The 22,493-nt window shown below is 35.3% G+C and overlaps 2 protein-coding genes across 3 annotated transcripts in view; both read left to right on the top strand.

The window, feature by feature from the left end:
* Positions 1–433: 433 nt before the first annotated feature.
* Positions 434–4,177, top strand: LOC107921352 (proline-rich receptor-like protein kinase PERK12). The gene is made up of 8 exons (XM_016851223.2): positions 434–1,973; positions 2,056–2,502; positions 2,589–2,675; positions 2,820–2,890; positions 2,976–3,052; positions 3,218–3,365; positions 3,470–3,631; positions 3,710–4,177. The coding sequence occupies exons 1-8, from the start codon at positions 1,082–1,084 to the stop codon at positions 3,989–3,991; spliced, it is 2,166 nt and encodes a 721-aa protein (XP_016706712.1). The 5' UTR covers positions 434–1,081; the 3' UTR covers positions 3,992–4,177.
* A 750-nt stretch (positions 4,178–4,927) lies between these two features.
* LOC107921482 (protein furry) overlaps positions 4,928–22,493 on the top strand; it is a 39,155-nt gene continuing 21,589 nt past the window's right edge. For both annotated transcript variants that reach the window (XM_041086529.1, XM_041086530.1), the window contains exons 1-2: positions 4,928–5,055; positions 5,256–5,374. In XM_041086529.1, coding sequence (XP_040942463.1) covers positions 5,279–5,374 — 96 coding nt within the window. In that variant the 5' untranslated portion in view covers positions 4,928–5,055; positions 5,256–5,278. The remainder of the gene's footprint in view (positions 5,056–5,255; positions 5,375–22,493) is intronic.

Below are 22,493 nucleotides of genomic sequence, written 5' to 3'. Positions count from 1 at the left end.
ATGGACTATTTGTCTATTTTTTTTAAATAGAGGAAGCAAAATACAATTTGACTCCTAGTACAGGGGCCTTCATAATACTTTTACCACTAAAACATATTCATAGGTTGAGAGTGAGTTTGGATGGACGGTGCGTTTATCTGCGGTTAGTATAAAAGAAGCGGTGGTGATAAGATTAAATACTATAGCGCAAGACAAAAAGTAAGCTAAACATATCGTATCACACCTCAACACTTATCCAAACTCACCCTGAGATAGGAGTTTAAGGAAGTATTCCATTTTGAGCTGCACTGTTTTATATTTTGGTTTAAATTTATCATTTAACATAGATATTATGAGACGGCTAAGGAACAGACAACATTGTTGATGGATGATTTTATTTTTACAAAATAGAACAAAACTTTCTATGTTGATAAATAACAATAACAATATATGCAAGTGTGTTGGGATTATTACATATATCAAATGTACAAAATGAAAGACAACAAAATAACAAAAGAGATAGAAGCACATTTAAGTTGGACGGTAAGCCGAAACTCTAGGAGAATTTCTCTCAAAAAAAGAAGAGCGGCTGTTACTACTAACAAAAACCCATTGTGCCTGCCTAAAGGCTACAACTATTAACTAACTATACATAATGAAAATTTTCCTTAATTTAAGTAAAGCAGAGAATTTCTCATGGTTTAGGCTCCCTGGATTCTCTCTTTCATTTTCTCCTCCTTCAACGCCCTTCTTCTCGACCTTTAATTTGGTTTCAACAAATTTTTTTTCCTTTTGGGTGTTGAAGACAAGGGTTTTCTCATGGTTTTATTTTGCTTCTTTCCTCAATGATTATACGTGCCGATAGATTATATTTTACCAAGCAATGCTAAGAAGTTTGAGGAGATAAAAAGGAGTTGAAGTTGGATGGGTATAGGATATTGAAACACACAATTTTTGTCCGTGTGGGGAGGGACATATTATTGATTTTGTTGCATTTTGGTCCTTGAACATATATAGAAACATTAGGATTGTGATTGAGATATATAGAGATAGGAAAGGAACGAAAGAGACAATTAGTTAAAGAGGAAGCTGGAATTGGGGAATGTCAGAATCGGGGGGTGGTTCTTCTCCGCCAGCGATGTCAGGCTCCTCCCCTCCTGCAAGCGGCGCTGGCAACGAAACCAACAAGAATACACCAACAGCACCCTCTCCGACTTCAACGTCAACTTCATCACCTCCTCCTCCTCCTGATGATTCTTCAAATAACCAGTCATTTTCAGAAAAGAAGTCACCTGAAACCTCTCCACCCCCTGCGCCACAGGAAAACGAATCACCCCCGCCTCCATCGTCTTCTTCAACGCCATCATCCTCCAAACCACCTCCTAGCCCTCAAACTCCTAAGCAGCAGCAATCACCGCCAGCGACACCTCAAACGCAAAACCCTCCTAAACAGCAGCAGCAGAAACGTCAATCACCACCAGCTCCCAACACCCATTCTAAGGAATCATCTCAGTCTTCGTCGGGAGGTTCTTCTTCTTCTTCCTCTAGTTCTCCAGATAATTCCACCAAAAGTAGTCCTTCACCACCCCGACCTTCACCGGGAACCTCACAATCACAATCTTCAGCCAACTCCACTTCATCGTCTCCACAAATATCTTCATCTGCTCCAGCAAATGGATCTTCTACTACATCATCGTCTACTTCTTCTCCTAAAGCATTAGGTCCTACGACTCTAAGTACATCAAAAAGTCCCAGCTCTAACTCAAGCGATGGATCCTCCCCTTCAGGAGGCTCCAATAATAGTAAACAAAACAATGTTAGTGGTCATGACAAAACTCTCAACTATGAAGGTGTGATTGCTGCGACGGTGGTGGGTGTTTTGGTCGTTGTATTCATTATCTTGTTTTTTTATTTAAGGGGAAGAAAGAAGAACCGAAAAAGTCCCTATGCTAATTATAACAGGCCACCACCGACTAACTTTTTAGTGACTTCAGGTATATATAAACGTGACTCTCTCTTTTTTGTGTGTGGTGCGTTAATTTTTAGTTGATTTTAATAATTATCTTAGTCATACAGATGCTCAAGTGGGACATTCTCCCCAACATGATGCCTTCCATTATAATTCCCAATTACATGGCCAAGAATCTAGTATGGTAAACAGCCCTCAAAAGGAACAGAATTACCATGGTCCCGACTCGGGTATTATGGCTGGTTCTAAGACATATTTCACGTACGAAGAGTTGATGGAAATGACCAACGGATTCGCTCGTCAGAACATTATTGGTGAGGGTGGGTTTGGTTGCGTTTTCAAGGGTTGGATGGCTGATGGGAGAGTTGTGGCTGTTAAGCAATTGAAGGCAGGTAGTGGGCAAGGGGAGCGAGAATTTCGAGCTGAAGTTGAGATTATTAGTCGCGTTCATCATAGACATTTGGTCTCTTTGGTTGGATATTCTATGGCTGAAAAACAAAGATTGCTAATCTATGAATTTGTTCCAAATAACACTCTTGAGCATCATTTACATGGTAAGAATCGTTTCATTCCCTTGCCCCTAGAACGAAACCCATATACTTGTTTAGGTTATAAAATTGGGAATTTTGTTGTGCACCAGCTAAAGAACTGTCGTTGCTTGAATGGGACAAAAGAGTCAAGATTGCTTTAGGAGCAGCAAAGGGTTTGGCATATTTACACGAAGATTGTATGTATCTCTTCCTCCTACTCCTAAACATATGGATTCAAATATTAGAAGCACTACATACCCTTCAGAAATTAGTACTCAACTGATACTCATATCTCTGTTCATCGTATTAGCATTTCTTACCATTCCTATCATGTGCTATAGGTCATCCAAAAATCATTCACAGAGACATTAAGTCGGCAAACATTTTATTGGAGGACAATTTTGAAGCAAAGGCAAGTTAACTAATTAACTTGTGAATCCGCAAGACTAATTTGTGAAGCTTAGCATTACATGCAAATACTAATTTGTTGAAAACAGGTTGCAGATTTTGGGCTTGCCAGACTTAACGACACTAGTCAAACGCATGTTTCAACTCGAGTGATGGGGACATTTGGGTAGGTAATGGTTTCAACAGTTGAGGCTCTTTCATGGGTTGGAACTCTTGTGTTTTTTCTCCGAGCATTATTTTGTGTCTCTATAATCCGCAAACTTTATAACCTCTTATACTAAAAAACCGAGTTAAGACTATGCATGGTGATATAATTAAAGGGTTTTTTCAGGTACCTGGCACCAGAGTATGCTTCAAGTGGGAAGCTAACGGATAGATCAGACGTTTACTCATTTGGGGTGGTGCTTCTAGAGCTTATTACAGGGAGAAAACCAATTGATTCAACTCAACCTTTGGGAGACGAAAGTTTGGTCGAATGGGTACGAAGGGATTAGACCAATAACCATGTCTTTTTGAGTCTGCTATATATGATACGATCAGTGTCGAACTGAGAAATGTCAATCATATTATATAATTTTGGCAGGCACGACCGCTCCTTATACATGCCCTTGAGAGTGGTGATTTTGGTGAACTAATAGATCCACGGCTTAAAAAACATTATGTAAAGAGTGAGATGGTTAGGATGGTCGAGGCAGCTGCAGCTTGCGTTCGGCATTCTTCTTCAAAGCGGCCTCGCATGGCACTGGTAATAACATTAGCCAACTACCTCTAATATATATAATTACACTTTGATCATGTATGTATGTTCGTATGTATGTTACAGGTCGTAAGAGCTTTGGACTTCGAGGGGGATCCCGATCTCTCAAATGGGGTGAAATACGGTGACAGCATAGCATATGATTCAGGCAAGTATAGTGAAGAAATTGCCGAGTTCAGAAGGATGGGACTTAGTAGTACTGAGAACAGCTCCGAAATTGACATGTATAGTAGTGAGTACAATTCGAAGGAAATGGAACGTGGACAGTCCGACTTTTGGAAGTCCCAAAACAGTTCGGGTGACTACACTAGTGGGGAGTTAGAAACTCGAGCCTTAAAAACTAGATAGTATAGGGAGTATACAGGAGGAAGTGCCTCTAAGCTACACTAGTTTTGCCTTCAGATGAATCTTAATTAATTATTCCCACATCTAAATCCTACTTTGTTTACTTCCCCTTGATGGAATATCGGTGTGGGAAAAGCTTGTAAAGCTTAATAATATAGGTAAAACTAACTTCACATGCTTTCAGAATTACATTTTACTCCATTTATCTAATAAATAGATAAATTAGTTTTTAAACCATAAAACTTGAGGTACTATCATTGTCTGATTATTCTGTTAACCATACCAGTTTTTAACCGTACAAATGAATGAAATTTTAAATAAAAAGGATCATTTGCTCTTTTATCTAACCTATAAAAACTAATTTATCTATTTTCTGAGTAAAAAAAGTAAAATGAGATCTGGCTCTCGATAAAAAGACCTTCATGATACTTTTACCCTTTCACTTCTCACCAACAATCTTTTGATTCCAATGTAAAATCTTAGGTTCTAATTTTTATTTTTATTTTTTAGAAATTATGTAACCAAATTGCATTTCTCCTCATTCATAGAATTGCCGACTTAATGTAGAATTTGGAAACACATCTAACATACCAACTTGTCTTGCAGAAACAAAACTATGAAAAAAAAGAAATCCTAACATTTCTTTTACTAACAATGTCATTTTAGAGTGTATCTCATTGATTAATTTGCATATGTCAAGTTTAAAATCATTTTATTATAAATATACTAAAATATTTATAGTTATATATTTTTATAATTACTTTTAAAAAAAATAAGTTTTATTAATTAATAATATAGTTAATCAAATTAGACTAATTTAACCAAAAAATTCAAAATTTGATGGATTCAAACCGAATTTATCGTATCTGCAGTTTGCAATTACGCCTTATTTATTCCATAAAAAGAAAAAGAGAAAAATCACAAATAGTTTTTTTAATTAAAAAAGCTCGATTAATTTAATTACCGACATCAAATTGAAGCCAATAATTTTAATTAGAGACGTCAAAATCAAAAGTATTAAACTCATCTTTAACCATCATCGATCAGGAAAAAGGAAGTAACAACAGGTCTAATCCTCTTCATCTCTATCTTTCTACAAATTTAAAATGTTTTATTATTCATACGAACCCTAATTTTGGTTATTACTTTGTCTACCTCTTTCCCATTTTTAACTCGTTTCCTGCTTTTTGATTTAGCAAATACACATACATATATAGTAATTGCTTTTTGAACACTATTTTCTTCTTAATGTTTTGAAAATTTGTAGGTTGAGAACAAAAGCGACAAAAAATGAAGGCAGGAAGTGCTGCCAAGCTGATCGTAGATGCATTGCTACAGCGGTTCCTTCCTCTCGCTAGGCGCCGCATCGAAACAGCTCAAGTTCAGGTTTTTCTTTTCTTTTTCTAGTATGTTTTAGCTCAAAACCTCTTTCATTTGGAAATGTTTTAGTGGAAAAAGATTTTGAGCAGAAAGTACACAGTTGGTTTGAAAAATGTTTTTTATATGAAAAAAGTTTTTTTAGAAAACTTGATCATTGTTGTTTTTTGAAAATTTAATGATGGATAAAAAAGTAATTCAATTAGAAAAATATTTTTCTAAAAATAAAAAATTAAAAGTTTGAATTAAAATCTCACAGTTTAAATTATTTTTGTTTAAAACAAAATTTGAATTAAAAAAGTGGTTTCCCGTAGAAGAAGAATGGATTTTGCTCATAAATGACACTTTTTTTAAACGCGTGGAGTAAGGAATTTTTAATTAGATGCGCATACTTTGTTCTTAGAACATGAGTTTGACTATCCTCTATAACGAGTAAAATGCTTGGATAAGAATATTGTTGTTCTATAACAACAATGTCATGCTTAAATCTTATGAATTAAAACCACTCTTGTCCTTGGTGGTAGTATCTAATGTGGATTGGCTTTGTTTTACATGAGGTTGGTGTGGGTCGTTAAAATGTACACAAATTTTAAATGGGGTTAGATTAAAATACAAAGTGTTTGATAAATTAAAATTTTCAAAATTAGGTTTTCAATATTTATTGTTAAGTTATATATAAGCATATATATTAAATTTGTGAATATTAGCATATTATTTGATAAATGTAAATATTGATTTTAAAAATGATTTATTTTTAATTTTTAATTCTATTAATATAATCTTTTATATTATTTTAGATAGTTTTGGATAAAAGATATATATGATACTTTAAATATCTTTTTTTTTTAATTTTTAATAAAATAAAATTAACTTAATATTTTCTTAGTTATCTATTTACTTATCTTACTTATGTTGAAAATTTTTATATTAAGTGAAAAATTAAAATAATTATCTTTAAATGTTGAAAATTTTTATTTTGAAATTAAATATGGTTTATCTAACCCACCCTAAATCATAAACAAGATAAGGACTGTGAAAATTGTACGACTTAAGATTAAAGGTCTGTACTAGGCATTGAAGCATGGGAAGGTAAAATCATATAGGATAAACTACATCATAGTTACTCTAAAATAGGATTCATTTAATTGTATTTATCAGAAAATTTCGTTACTCAATAACGGAAAACCATAGCCTCAACTGAAAACTCTAACCTCCCCTTTGTGCGACCAATGCCACCACCGCCTAAGCTCCAACAACGTCAAGGGAGATTCTTTGAAAGTTCCCAGACAACTCTACCTTTGATTTTGATAACACCCAAAGCATGCTTTGGTCTCCTTTGTGCCCTCACGCCTACAACCCTACAGACATGGATTTTGGTCCCATCGCCTTCGGTAATGAATCCGGATCTGGCTTTGGATTGGAAATGGAGAAAAGCAATTGCGGTGCCAAGAATCTCAGACCCAACAATATAAGAAAATAGATAGCCACCGTTGTGTTCAACATTAGTCTTAATCTTTTGAGAAACAAAAACAAGAAAATGAAGAACATAGCTTTTGAGTTGTCCCTGGTTGTCGCCTCCCCACTAATCACCATCACTTACTGCTTCCTAAACCATCGCCATTGTCGTGAACCATCGCCCCACCCATTGAAGTCCCTGTACCCCTTATCATACTCAAACAACAGCAACAGTGAGCCAATAACCAAAAAGCCTCAATCGAAAATAAAAAAAAATATATATTCCCTTATTTTGAAGAGTTCCGAAAAACTCAAAGTGGAACTCAAAGAAGGGGACTTATGGTAGCGGTGAGTTGGGAAGCAACAACCAGGGGTTTTAAAAACAACAAATAAAGAAAGAAAGAATAGAAGGGGACAACAACAGTGAGCACGGCCGAAAAATGTAATTGGAGGTCGAACGACGGTGCTGGAGCTTAGGCCGCGAAGGCATTGATGACAGAAAGGGGATGTTGGGGTTCTCAATTGAGAGAAGATTGTTAATAATCTAAATCCATTAGGAATTATCTAAATTTTTAGTGGAGTGATTAATTCGAAATTTTATTTTAATTAGAATGATTAAATTAAAAAAAATTAAAATGATCATAATAAGATAAACCTTTTTTTAGAGTTATCATGAGTATAGTTTACTCAATCATATGCACAAACGTCCGCATAGGGAATTCAACTATGGCTTAAAATCTTTTAAAGATTTAGGTAGAATTTAGATGAGTAATTGAGTGTGGTGTGGTACATTTAGTTTATTTTTTGTTTCACATTACAGTATCACTATAATATCTAATCTCACCGCTACCTCTGTTTTTACACTAACCATAGATAAACGCATCGTTCATCCAAACTAAACATTACTTTCTAATATTAAATTGTTCGATTTTAAAAGAAACCAAAAATAAAAAATGGTGAAAAAAATAAAATTCCCAAAGTTTAAATAAAAACAATTTTTTTAGAAAAGAAATCAACTTATTACTAAATTAAGTTACAAATTTATAAAATTAAAATTTAGCTCAATTTTTTCGTTATTAAGATTTCATTTTTTTAATTTGTGAAAATGAAAGCTGACGACTTCTATAATTATCTTTTTACTCAAAAGATAAAAAATACAAAATATAAGAAAATTAAGTATAGATATAGTTGAAAAGAATAGATAATATTTTTTGTTTATGTTTATCTAATTACAATACGAAATAAAATACATTAATTAAATTTTCGAAAATATTAAAATTTATTAATTTATTTTTAAAAATAAAATAAATATTCGATTTAAATATATGAAATTTCTATTTTCGCGAGTAAATTGAATTGTTGTTAAAAATTCAAATATCCAAATATTTGTATTAAAATCATAATAAATTGAAGTGATAAAATTTTTTGCCTCATTTTTCTATGCACTATAAATTAATATCAAACAATTAATTTAATATTTAAATATGTAATATATATAAATCCATAAAAAGTATATTGAAAAGTGTTGAATATTTAATTTTCTATTATACATTAACTGATAATATATTTAATGAACGATTGTGTTAGGTATAAGATTTTCTTAAGCCATTTTATAGTATTGATCATTGTACTATGCTTAAAATTATGATTTAATTTGTATATTTTTTATTTGATCTAAATTGCTGTCAATTATTATAATATTATTCGTTAGTTTACCTTGTTGATTGAGTCTTAATTCGATTGGTATTTCTATTGTTGCCAATATAGGAGGATGTGGGTTCGAGTGCATTGAAGCACATTATCTTCCCATTTATGGGTTAGAAGGAGCTATGAGTAGTTCTAAGAATTGTATAAAAAGAGTAGATATGATTAGAACTTATAATAAAATTGTTCAAATAATAATAATAATAATAATAATTAGCACCCTTGATGATTTGTTAGCAAACATAATTTTTTTAAAATATTTATAAATGTCAAAATAGAACTTTTGTTTTCTTAGAATAGTTATAATAAAAAATTACCTCAATATTTTAATCTAAATAGTTGATGATATTAATTATTTGAACTAATTAATAACATTAAAAATATAAAAATTAAATTATGTTAGAAATTAAAATAAAGAAATTAAATCTCAAATCTAAATCTAAATCTAAATCTAATAGAGAGAACAAAATTAAAATATTATCATTTTATTAGAATGTGAAAAAAAGAATTAACAAGACACAAGTCAATTAAGGAAGGCCCAGTGGCCTTTTATTTATAATTTAGAGATTTCTTTGAGAAATCAAAACAATATTTTTATAATTATAATGCAAAATATTTAAATAGAGTAATAAATAAAATAAAAAGAGTTTGGAGGAGAAGGAAGGTTGACTTTCTGCCTACTTTTCTTTCTCCACCTTAGTTGAAGAAAGTAGGGCTGAGAAAAAAATTGAAAAAATTGAAGATTGGTTTGAATTGTTTGATTTAATTTTTGGTTTAAAAATTAAAAAATTGTTGAATTTTGATTTAAGGGTATAACTAATGAATGTTGATTTTTGTTGGATTAGTCTATCTCAATGTTAAGGAATGTATACATATATAATCGAATGTTAGCTAATTACTAGGGAGTTGATTTTATTCTCTTTTATTTCTTTCCCTATAAAGTAGGTTCTAACTTGTGTATATATATATGTATTATTTTATAGTGTATAATGCATAGAATTTTATTCTCTCTTTCTCCTAATGTTTTGTTATTTCGATTCTAGCATTTCGTACATGGTGTCAGAGCCTATCGGTATCAAAGTCTTTTGGCTCAATTTAGTGAGTTTGTGTTTTGTTGTTTTGAACGTGAATGGTTTGGATTTTTTGTGGGTCACTTGTGTGAAGTGACTTTTTGGGTTTATCGTTGGCACAAAGAGGTGCACCGTCATCTCTTCACATGATTTGTAAATTTCAACTATTGAAACCTTGCGTGTGAAGTTTACGCACCGCCTAAAGGTCAATAGTCCACTTTCACGAGCTGACATGTGTGGGCATGTGGATGTGGAGCATAGCTAAGTGGTTGACTGCTCAATCGGTGAAAGGCTTGTGGGTCGTTTGTTGTTTTTTGAGTTTTCGCATTGTTCTGGTACTATTTAAGTGTTGGTTACTGTTTCAAGACCCTTTTTGTTGTTGTTTGACTTGGATTGGATTGTTCGTTTTGGTATGATTTCAATTTTCTTGTTTATTGAGAAATACATTAGAGGAGACGGAAGTTAAGGTGAATGATATAAATCATATAATGTCTAAAATTACAAAACATAAGCTCAATGGAACCAATTGTTTTGATTGGAGTAAGATGATCTTTATTTATTTTAGAAGCATTGACAAAGACATATCTCCTATGTACGAAGTGTGTCAGGCCTTTTATTGTCTAGAGAAGCATGATAAATCATTCACAGCTTACTTTATGGATTTCAAGAGAGCGTATAAAGAACTCTATATGTTGTTTCCATTTAGTTCAGATGTTAAAGTGCAACAATCTCAGTGGGAATAAATGGTGGTTATGAGTTTTCTTTCTAGTCTTCCTCTAGAATTTAAGGCTACCAAATCTCACATTCTTTCGGGTTCTAAAATTTCATCTCTACAGGATGCCTTCACAAGATATGGTTCGTGACATGTATTGATCATACTCATAGTAATGTTTTGATGAGTTGTGGCAATAAGATACGAGGATCAACTAGTCATGACAAAAGTAGTGATAATCGCGAGATAGGGGGAGTTGTGTGCTACTATTGTCATTAGCTTGGCCACACTAAGCGTTATTGCCAAAAGCATCATAATAAGGCTAGGAGAGCACAGTTAACACATGTTGCAGAAACAAGTATTGAAACCATTTCATCATCTAAAAATTTGCTCCTCCTATCACTGTTATTACCAAGTTAGGTAACTCTACTAAATGTTTCCTTTCCTTATCCTCCAACTAGGTCATTGACTCTGGTACTATAGATCATATAATAAGTAATCCAAGTCTCTTTTCAACCTTTAAACTCAATACACATACTTCTAAAGCTATTTTAGATGATGGATCCACCTTTCGTGTTCTTAGATCTAGCATTGTTAATCCTACATTATCTATTTCCCTCAATCCTATGTTAAGCCTAACCGATTTTTCTTTTAACTTATTATCTGTCAGTTAGCTTACACGTGCTTTCAACTATTGTGTATCATTTTTTCTTGATCATTATATCTTTCAGGATCTTATGACAAAACATATTATTGGTAGGGGTTGTGAGTTTGGCGGTCTTTTACATACTTGATACAAAAGTTCGAGAGTTGTCGCATATTCTAGCATGGAGTTTCCTTTTGAGGTACATTATCGGTTGGGTCATCCGCCATTACCTTCCTTGAAGTTGTGTCATCAATTTCAATGTTTTTCATCATTATATTGTGAACCATGTCAATTTGCTAAACATCATCGTCTACCTTATGTTCCTAGAGTCAATAAAAGAGTTGAGTTTTGTTTTGAATTAGTCCATTTCGATGTTTGGGGTCCGAGTCCTATTACTTCGATGTCTGAGTTTTGTTATGTTGTTATATTTGTGAATGATTATTCATGTGTAACTTGGTTATATTTAATGAAAAATCATTCTCAGTTATTTTTTATTTTTTATACCTTTTGTGCTGAAATAAAAACTCAACTTAATGCTAATGTTCGTATTTTGCGAAGTGATAATGTAATGAAATATTTTTTGATACCTTCAACTTATATGACAAAGAATGGTATTATTAATCAATCATATTTTGTTGATACTCCGTCATAAAATGGCATAGATAAAAGAACAACCAAACACTTTTTTGAAGTAGCCAGAGCCTTTTTTTTTCAAATGAGTTTGCTAAATGTTTTTGGGATGATGCAGGTTTAACATTTTCTTTTCTTATTAATTGTATGCCATCTTTTTTGCTTAAAGGTAGCATTCCTTAACATATCCTCTTTCTTTGAAAACCTTTGTTTCCTATTGTGCCCAAAATATTTGGTAACACTTGCTTTTTTTTTGTGATGTTCATCCACAAGTCACAAAATTGGACCCAAAGTCTCTTAAGTGCATGTTTCTTAATTATTGTCATTTGAAAAAAGGTTATAAATGTTATTATTTTTATGTTAAGAGGTATCTTGTATCTATTGATGTCACTTTTCCTAAAAACACACTATTTAATCTTGTGTCGTATGTTTATAATACTTCCTTAGAAGATGATGATATATTTTTATATACTGTAAGCCGTCCTGTTAGATCGTCTAAAATAGGTATGCTAGAACATGAAACAACTCGACCACTAATCATTCATGTTTATTCAATACGACAAGAACTTCCAGACATATGCCCGCCACCAGTCTCTTTGTCGGAAGATTCTATTCCTAGTCAACTTGATCCTAATGTTAGGGGGCTAGAACTTTTGTCTTGCAATTCGCGCAGCCTTAGGACTTGCAAAGTGAGAATTCTCGATAAAAATTCTCTAAGGCACTAAAAATAAAGCAGAAGTAACTCAAAGACAAAATAGCAATGAAAGAATAAAAAAAAAGAAAGCAACACTCACAATGTGTTTGAGTAAATACTCTCAAAGTATTTTATTACTCAAGTGTGAAGTGATTACAAATGAGTGGGAGAGACTTATATTTATAGTTGAGCTCCCCTAGATCCATCAGTATAGATTAAAATACATTAATGATCGAGATTAAATGCAATCTAAAAATTGGGATTCTTAAGGGATCTTAAACCTTTAAGATTACAGAATCTAATCTTATAAGATTACAATCTTCTAATATTAAGATCTTTTAAGATTACAAAATCAAATCTTCTAAGATTATAATCTTCTAAGATTACTTCCATATTTACTTGGCTATGTAGATAAGCCTACAATCTCTCCAAGCAATGGGCCAGTCATGTTAGGCCAAATGACCCCATTGTGAATAAAATGGATCTTTCAAGTTTGCCTTGGTCACTGGCTCCCTTGCACGACTCGTGACATTCTCCCCTACCTGTTTCTATGACACACTCATCTCATATTTGGAATGGAACTAGTCTATCTTGTCTTGAAACTGCCACAAAGCCTCAATAGGTTCCCAACTAGCTTCATTGTCAAAATATCCCTTCTATTAAACAATATATTCATGTTTGGTCTTATAGTACTTCCATTGAATCACTCGATTTTCTATTATGTGTTCAAATTCATGATCATAGGAGACCTTTACCCTAATTGTCACTCATACAAGCGTGGCTCAATCTGGATCTTCCTAATCCTTATGAAAGGGCTTACGTATACTAACATGGAACACTAGATAAATCTTGAGTTTTGCTGGAAATTCTTGTTTGTAGCCACCTTGCCTACTCTTTTCAAAACTTGGAAATGTCCCTCGTACAAGCCATTCTGGTGAAAAATCAAGTGTAATTTTGAAAGGACCGAGTCACCAACCTAAAATTGTACATCCCTACGAGTCTGATCAACCCACTTCTTATTGCACTTACTTGCCTTGTATAAGCAATATCTGGCTAAGTCGTTATACTCTTACCAATCCTTCAAAAAATTGATAAGCTATTGAATTTGGTCCTGCTTAACGGGTTGGAACAGCATTGGGTGTGAGTGATTGTTGCCCCAACACTATCGTAAATAGACTCTAATTCGTGGCCCCACTTCGCTACAAGTTATAAGAAAATTGGGCTACATCCAAAATTTTCGGTTAGTTCTTTTGTATGGCACTTACATAGTGTCGAAGATACATTTCCAACAGAGAATTTACTCTATCAGTTTGTCCATTGGTTTACAAATGCATGCTAGTGGAAAAGTTCAGGTCTGACCCCATCAACTTGAACATCTCTTTTTAGAACGGTCCATGAATTGCCCATCTCGATCACTAACAATAGATTATGGTATGCCCTAATATTTTACCACATGTCTAAGGAACTAATGCCTCCTCAATAGGGTACTCATTGGTTCCTGGAATGGAGATTACATACTTGGAAAATTTTTTCACTACAACAAAAATACTCGCAAACTTGTCAGATTTAGGCAAACCAATAATAAAATCCACAGATACACTCTCCTATGAGAATTTCGAAATGGGAAAAGGTTGCAATAATCTAGCCAGAGTCTTCAACTCTACCTTGTCTTGTTGGCACATTAGACAAGTTTCCACATAGGTCTCAATATCATAACCTATGTGAATAATAATGGTCCTTTAAAAGAGAAATTGTGTGTTGCATACTTGGATGGTCGACCCATCTCGAATCATGACACTCATTAATGACTTTCTTGTACAAATTCATGTATTGAGGCACATAAAGGTGATGCCCCTGAGTGTACAACAACTTTTCTTCAAGCCAAAATCACCTTGTTTCCCCTTTATCGGCAAACTCTATCAAAGTTTTGGCCGTGGGATCATGGGAAAATCCCTCTTGAATGCACTTCAATAGAGAGCTATCAGGCTGATTGATAACTACAAACTCTATTTTTTGGCTTAATGCATCAACCACTACGTTGGCTTTCCTTAGTTTATACTTAATGTTGAAATCAAATTCGGCCAAGAAAACCTGCCAACGAGTCTGCTTAGGAGATAACTTTTTATGGGTAAAAAGTTAACTATTTGCGACATTATCCATAAATACTATGAACCTGAAACCCAACAAATAGTGTTTCCATATGCACAGGCAACACACCACTCTGGTCATCGCTATCTCTTGAACCGTATATTGACGTCCCGTATCATTAAGTGTTCAACTCTCAAAAGCAATCGAATGCTTATATATTCCCCCAATTACATAGTTTGATGTATTCATATGTATTTTATACAGTTTCAAATAATATGAAAAAACAAGAATGGGCTCTTTCAGGTATTATTACCTGTTTCATTTAATTAAAGGCTTTTTGGCACTGAAGACCCAATCTCATACCCTTCCTTTCTTCAACAAATTTGTCAAGGGTGCAGTGATTCTAGAGTAGCCTTCAATGAAGCGTTGATAATAATTTGCCAACCTAAGGAAAGGCTATAACTCTATTATCTTGTTAGGTGGTTCCCAATCAATAATAGCTCGAATATTGCTCATGTCCATCCAAATTCTTCCACCTCCCACAATGTGACCTAAAAAAGGTACCCCGTATTGAGAAAATGAGTATTTCTCCTCTTTGACATAAAGCTCATTTTCACACAAGGTTTGGAACGCTTCCCTCAAATGTTCTACGTACTTTCCAAGTGGCTTATTGTGCACCACAATGTCAACAAGATAAACAACGACAAAATGATCTAAAAAGGGTTGAAGTACGTTATTCGTCAGGGTACAAAATATCACTGGAGCATTCATTAGTCCAAAGGGTTTTACAAGGAACTCATACGAGACATAACGCGTCACACAAGTAGTCTTTCGCTCATCCCCTTCGGCTATCCTGATTGATTGTACCTTGACTAGAAATCCAACTTGGTAAACCATTTTGTGCTACCAAACTAATTAGACAAATCTGCAATGAGTGGAATTAGGTACCCTTTCTTCACAATAATCTTGTTTAATGCTCAGTAATCGGTGCACAATCTTAATGACCCACCGTGCTTCTTTTGAAACAAAATGGTAAGCTAAATGGGGCTTTAGATGGTTTAATGAACCTAGCATCTAAAAGTTACTTTAATTATTTTTGTAACTTTTCTAATTCTGGCAAAGACATCGATATGGGGCCCTAGCTAGTCGCTTAGTATTAGGCATCTACTCGGTCTTATGATCCACCTCTTTATTTGGTGGTAAATTTTTGAGCAACTCGACAGGTCTCACATCTAAAAAAAACTATAGTAACTATTCTACTTATTTAGGAATCTCACTAATGGGTTCAATAATTTCATTGACTTTCAAGGTTACTAAGTAGGAAACTTCATCTCTGCGTACTCCCTTGCGAACTGGATTGTTAATAGTACTTTGGCTTCCACATCGTCGTCCCGTTTAATTGGTCCACAAATTGACGTGAGTCTAAGATGCATATACAATCGACAAAAGGAATGAGAAGTGCATTAATCCAGCCAAAAAAATTATTCCAACCACAAAGTTGTAATCATAAAATGATATTACCTCAATAGTCTCCTTACCATTCCAACCATCGAGTTGAAGTTCAACTCCCTTTGCAACACCCATTGTTGGGATGCTTTTTGAATTTATCATCTTAATCTAACTCGACTCTTTATCAACCTTGGGACCAAGTTTCTGAGTAGGCTCTTCAGACATGAACAAATCCTATGAACTTGTGTCAACAAGCGCACTTAATCATCTACTAGCCACAATAATGTCTACAAACATCAACCCTTTTCTCTTCTAACCCTTCTTGACTTCGACGCCACTCAATATTGAACCAAAATTCAATGGTGCTTTTTCTGGCTCATCATCCCCGTTGACAGAAAAAAAACAAAGATCGTTTTAGACAACCCCATACCTTATGCAAGCCTTCAAAAAAGAAGAAACTCATTGGTTTTTTTTTTCTCCTAAGGCTTGTCTAGCTTAGTTTTTTAAATAGTTTGGGTCTTACCATCGTCATTCCTTATTGACTTATTTTTGTCTCATCTATTATTTCCATTTGGTCTAAATTTGGGCTTAGAAGACTTAGATTTTTCCACATTTTTAGCACCCAGCTCTAGAAGCGACTCTACAATAGTCATGGTTTTGGTAAGTTCCTCAACTCCACGACATTCCAATTCTTGCAAAAATCATGCCTTTTATTACTTAGATCAGTGAAAAAGAATAATGTCTCATTATTACTTAGATTAGTGAGTTGGAGCATCAACACACTGAACTCCTTGACATACTCCCTAACCGTGTCTTGTTGCGAAAACCAACGGAACTTAGCTCAGGCCTCCTTCTTGGCATATTGTGGGTAAAACCTTAAACTTTTTTTGGAACTCCTCCCAAGTTCTAATTTTGATCCCACATTATTGTTCACCTATGGACCTATAACGTCACCACAATAGAACAATATCATTCTTAATGCCCATAGCACAAAAGTATTACTCCATCTCCAAAGTTGTCCATTCCCCTCGCGGACCTTACCCCATCGAACTTCTCCTACTTGGGGACATAAAAATCTTATGGTTTAGTGTCGCATCCAACATCCCTTTCCCACAACAAATCGGCACACAATGAGCTCTCTTCGAGCTCCTCAATTTTTGTGTTCAAAGATGTCACCGTTGCTTTATTTTCTGCCTTTATAACTATCATCATAGCTTTCAGAGCCTCATTCTTTTCTATCAACTTACCCACAGCGGTGTTGAAGAGCACTTGGAATGGATCTATAATTGGAACTAAAGGCCTCCACCATATATTCCTTGAGTTGCTCTTTCATTGAGTCTAGCTCATTGGTGCATCTTTCCATTATTTTGAGTGTTTCCTTCACATCCCTCATAGATTAGTTGAGATTGACCACTTGTAACACCCCAAGCCTGGTCTAGATGTTATGGCCAAATCCGAAGATGTCACAAAGAAGAGTTTTGAAATCAGAGTCGTTACGATAAATCATCCTAGCTTTTTAACTCATATTCACTTATATCAATTGTCAAAAGCATTGTTTTATTATTTTATTTTCCAAAACATGATTTACAGCAGAAGTCATCGAAAACGTTATTTTTTGAAAATCCATTCGTAATTTTGGAAAATCCTTATTTTAGTAAAATCCAAGTTTTAGATGTCTGCCGCAAATAAAATGTTAAATCGAAATCCAAATCCCAAAATAAGAAACAAACAGTCCGGAGATTCCAATTATTACAAAACTCCCAGAATAAACTTTAAATTAAATTAAAACCATAATCATAAACCGTTTACAAACTCGTGGTCACCGATAGTCTCTGCCACACTGATCTGCCTAAGTCTATGGATTACTTGAACAGAACAAACAAACATATGTGAGTTTTCGTAAACTTAGTGTGTAACCCAATAGAATTAGACATGCAAAAATCTCATATACAGTCAGAGACGGTTCAAACTTACGTTCATTTTAGATACAGATAACAGAATCAGATAAGTAGTACAGATATGCAAAATCCTACCCCTATCCTCTGTACACCATCTGTGACCATCCCATCACACCATGTTGGGTTAAAAATACCCATCCAGCCCTACATACTATATAGTGTCGATGCGACACATTATAGATAATATGCAGCTAAGCTGCTAGAATATAGGTAACGTGTCGCCGTACAGATCACTTCCTCCACATATACAAATCCACCCCAATCATAGATACAGAAATAACAGTTACAGAAATATCATGCATAACATGCTCACATACTGATAGCATATATATATTTAAACAGAACAGATATACATATCAGTATCCTACACAATGCAGACTATAAAAATATCAGACCATTCATTTTAGGGTTTGGTTAGCCCTTACCGACCATACGGTAGGCCTACAGTCAATCAGAATGAATCGTGCGACCCTAGGGAAAATTTTAGAAATATGGGCCCATATGCCCGTGTGGGCCCACACGCCCAGATTGACCTTACCCATGTAGCCCACATGGCTTGGCCCAAAACCCACACACTCAACTTGGCTTAGCCCGTGTGGCTCATACGGCTACACTCACACCACCACATGGTCGAGTCTTGCGCATGGCCATGCCTTCGTCAAACACATAGTCGTGTCTCGCACACGGCCAACTACACGGCCAGGCACACGCTCGTGTGGCGTTGATAGTGTAGTTTTTCTGCTTTCACCGAAGCTTATTTTTTCGTGTTTTGGGCACCTGGTACGATTTTAATGTGAAAACAATCCCGAGCCTTCCGAAACCTAAAAGTAGAGTACCCACAACAAATTTAGCAATCAATTCACAAACCCCTCAAAACTAAATCGAGTAATGTGCACTCACTTACCGCCAACACACCCGTTCACTCGCATAGATTAGACCGTTGAAAAGGAACTGCTGCTTCACCGATGTCTCCTACGTAAAAGATACAACAAATTTTCAACCTTCAAAAATCAAACGCTAAAAGAATACAAACAAAAGCCCACTTACCGATTACACGAAAAACCAAGGATTTGGAACGCCCAAAAGCAAGGATTAGTGGCAGAACAATGAACGAAAGAAAGAGTTTAATTTTCTATCAGAGAATAAAGAAAACGAAAAGAAAATTATGGGGATTTTGTTTTGGAAGAAGAAGAACGTCAGAAAAAAAATGAGGGATTTTTGGGGAGAGAAAAAATAATAAAACAAAATATAATGTAATTCAAACAAAATCCCAATTGCCCACTAACCAACAACTACTTTAGAATTCCAACTCCACTGAAACTCTGTCATGCAACTGAGCGAAAATAACGCCCACGATCGCGTAGGGACTCGAACATAGGACCTCCAACACATTGATGCCTTACCACTCGAACTAGCAGCCTTATTCTGATGTGGATTTATAGGAAATTTTATATAACCCCACTGAACAAGGGTAAGGCTAGAATTAGAAAAATAATAAAATTTAGCAAAAGTGGGACTTGAACCCAAGACCTCACACACCCACCCATAACACTTAACCACTGAAGCAGATACTCATTTGTGTAAGATATTTACAGAAACATAAATATATTATTCAGGGCATTACAACTCAACCCCCTGAAAGAAATTTCGACCTCAAAATTTACCTGATCAGAACAGATGAGGATACTACTGACGTATCAAGTCATTAGGTTCCCACGTGGGTTTCCCATTGCCGTGATTCTGGCACAGAACCTTTATTGACGGAATGGACTTCCTCCTCAAAACCTTAATATCATGATCTAGAATCTGAACTGGCTTCTCCTCAAAAGTCAAATCCAGTCTAACCTCGATCTCCTCGACAGAGACAATATGAGATGGATTTGACCAATACTGCCTCGACATCGAGACGTGAAACACATCGTGGATATGGTCAAATTTTGGAGGTAGCTCTAACTGATAAGCAATCGGTCCCACACGCTTCAGAATCTGATATGACCCAATAAACCTAAGTCAACTTGCCATTATGACCGAATCACAGAACTTTCTTGCACTGAGAAACCTTAAAAAACACGAAATCACCCATAGAGTACTCGATATATCTCATTTTCAAATCTGCATAAGACTTCTGTCTATCAGAAACCACCTTCAGACGATCCTGAATCAGTCTAACATTATCTTCGGTTTCAAAAACCAACTCAGAACCCAAAATCTGTCGTTCACCCAACTCAGTCCAACATAATGGAGTACAACTCTTACAACTATACAAAGCCTCGTAAGGCGCCATCTAGATGCTATACTTGAAACTGTTATTGTAGGTGAACTCAACTGATGACAGAAAATCCTCCCAACTACACCAGAAATCTAACACACAATTTCGAAGCATATATTCTAATATTTGAATCACCCTCTCAGATTGACCATCGATCTGAGGATGGAACGTAGTGCTGAAGTCCAATCTTGAACCTAGAGCCTCGTGTAGTTTCTTCCAAAATCAAAAAGTAAAGCGAGGATCTCTATAAAAAATTATCAAAACAGGAACCCTATGCAGTGTTACAATTTCAGAGATATAGAGCTTCGCTAACATTTATAGAGAGTAGTCCGTTCGAACCGAAATAAAATGAGCGAACTTGGTCAACTGATCCACGATGACCCAAATAGAATCTTTCTTAATGGGTGTCAAGGGTAACCCACTAACGAAGTCCATCGTCACTCGTTTCTATTTCCATAAAAGAATCTTAACCAGCTGTAGCAAACCCTATGGTAATTGGTGCTCAGTCTTAACTTGCTGGCACGTCAAACAACAAGCAACAAAATCTGTAACCCTACGTTTCAAACCCAGCTACCAGTACAGTTAATGGAGATCCTAATACATCTTATTACCACAAGGATGCATAGCATAAGAGTTACTATGCGCCTTCTTCAGAATCGACTACCTCAAATCAGAATCACTCGGCACACAAATTTGACCTCGAAAACACAAAACTCCATCCTTATTCAATCCAAAATCAAAAGTGTTGCCACTCTCAATCTAACAGAACCATATACCTAGAGACTCATCCTCTAACTACTTATCTCGAATCTGATCAATCCAAGTCAGCTTAACTTGCAATTCGGCTAACAAACCTCCATTATTGAACAAACTAATACAAGCCAACATCACTCTTAAATCAGCCATCACTCTATGATTGAGAGCATTGACCACCATATTAGCCTTACCAGGATCATACTCTATTGTCCTGTCATAATCTGTAAGCAGCTCGATCCATCGACGCTGTTTAAGATTCAACTCTTTCTAAGTAAGAAGGTACTTGAGGCTCTTGTGATCGGTGTAGACGATACACCTTTAACCATACAGATAATGCCTCTAGATCTTTAACATAAAAATCACAGCAGCCAACTCGAGATCATACGTTAGATAATTCCCTTCGTGTGCCTTTAGCTAACAGGATGCATAAGCCACAACCTTACCATCTTACATCAGTACACCACAAACACCTTACTAGATTTAGGCTGTATCAGAACGGGAGCCTGAGTTAGAACAAACTTGAGCTTCTCGAAGCTCGATTATTGCGCATCAGTCCAAACAAAAGGAACTCCCTTGCGCAAAAGCTTAGTCAAAGGAGTTGCAATCAGAGAGAACCCCTTAACAAATCACCAATAATAACCCGCAAGACCCAAAAACTACAGATCTCATATACGTTCTTCAGGTGTTTCCAATCTAGCACAACTTTAATCTTTCTAGGATAAACTCGAATCCTCTCAGCAGAAACTATGTGACCTAGAAAAGTTACCTCTCACAACCAGAACTCACACTTACACAACTTAGCGTAGAATTGCTTCTCTCAGAGTATCATCGATGAATACCATAATGAATTGATCCATATACGGCTGAAAGACTCGGTTCATCAAATCCATGAATGCAGTCGGAGCATTTGTCAGACCAAAAGGCATAACTAGGAACTCGTAGTGCCCATAATGAGTCCTAAATGCAGTCTTATGAATATCCACCTCCTTAACTCTAAACTGATGATAACCAGAATGAATATTTACTTTCAAGAATACTGAAGCCCCTCAGAACTGATCAAACAAATCGTCGATCCTCGGAAGTGGATACTTATTCTTCACAGTCAGTTTATTTAACTATCGATAATCAATACACATCATCATGGTCTTATCCTTCTTCTTTACAAACAGAACTGGTGCCCCTTACGGAGACACACTAAGGTGAATGAAACTACGATCCAAAAGCTATTGAAGTTGAGCCTTAAGCTTTGTAAGCTTCTTCTGTGCCATACGATATGGAGCGATGGACACCAGAGTTGTACCCAGTAGAAGCTCAATGCTGAACTCAACCTCTTGATTCAGAGGTAAACGCGGTAACTCTTTAGGAAAGACATCCAGAAAATATCTTACTGTTCTGATATCTTTGACAGAAGAGTCCCCAGAAATAGAAACATTGACATAAGCCAAATACGCCTCACACCCTTTCTGAACCAATTTCTTAGCAACAAGAGCAGAGATGACATTGGACAGATAATCCCGATGCTCACCAATCACAACCACTTCCTTATCATCCTCAGTCCTCAAAATGACCCTCTTATTTGCGCAATCCAAACTAACACAGTGCTCAACCAACCAATCTATTCCCAAAATCAAGTCGAACTCCCCAAACGGTAACTCTATCTAATTTTCCAGAAATACAACCCATTGCACTTCTAACAA

Source organism: Gossypium hirsutum, chromosome D01 (assembly GCF_007990345.1).
Source record: "Gossypium hirsutum isolate 1008001.06 chromosome D01, Gossypium_hirsutum_v2.1, whole genome shotgun sequence".
NCBI lineage: Eukaryota > Viridiplantae > Streptophyta > Magnoliopsida > Malvales > Malvaceae > Gossypium > Gossypium hirsutum.
This window is presented reverse-complemented; position numbering and strand designations above follow the sequence as displayed.

Excerpts from the sequence above, each read along its gene's own strand:
- LOC107921352 (XM_016851223.2), top strand. The coding sequence starts at position 1,082 with ATGTCAGAATCGGGGGGTGGTTCTTCTCCGCCAGCGATGTCAGGCTCC. Across the intron at positions 2,676-2,819 it reads GGCATATTTACACGAAGATT|GTCATCCAAAAATCATTCAC; the intron begins GTATGTATCTCT and ends CATGTGCTATAG. Across the intron at positions 3,053-3,217 it reads CGAGTGATGGGGACATTTGG|GTACCTGGCACCAGAGTATG; the intron begins GTAGGTAATGGT and ends GGGTTTTTTCAG.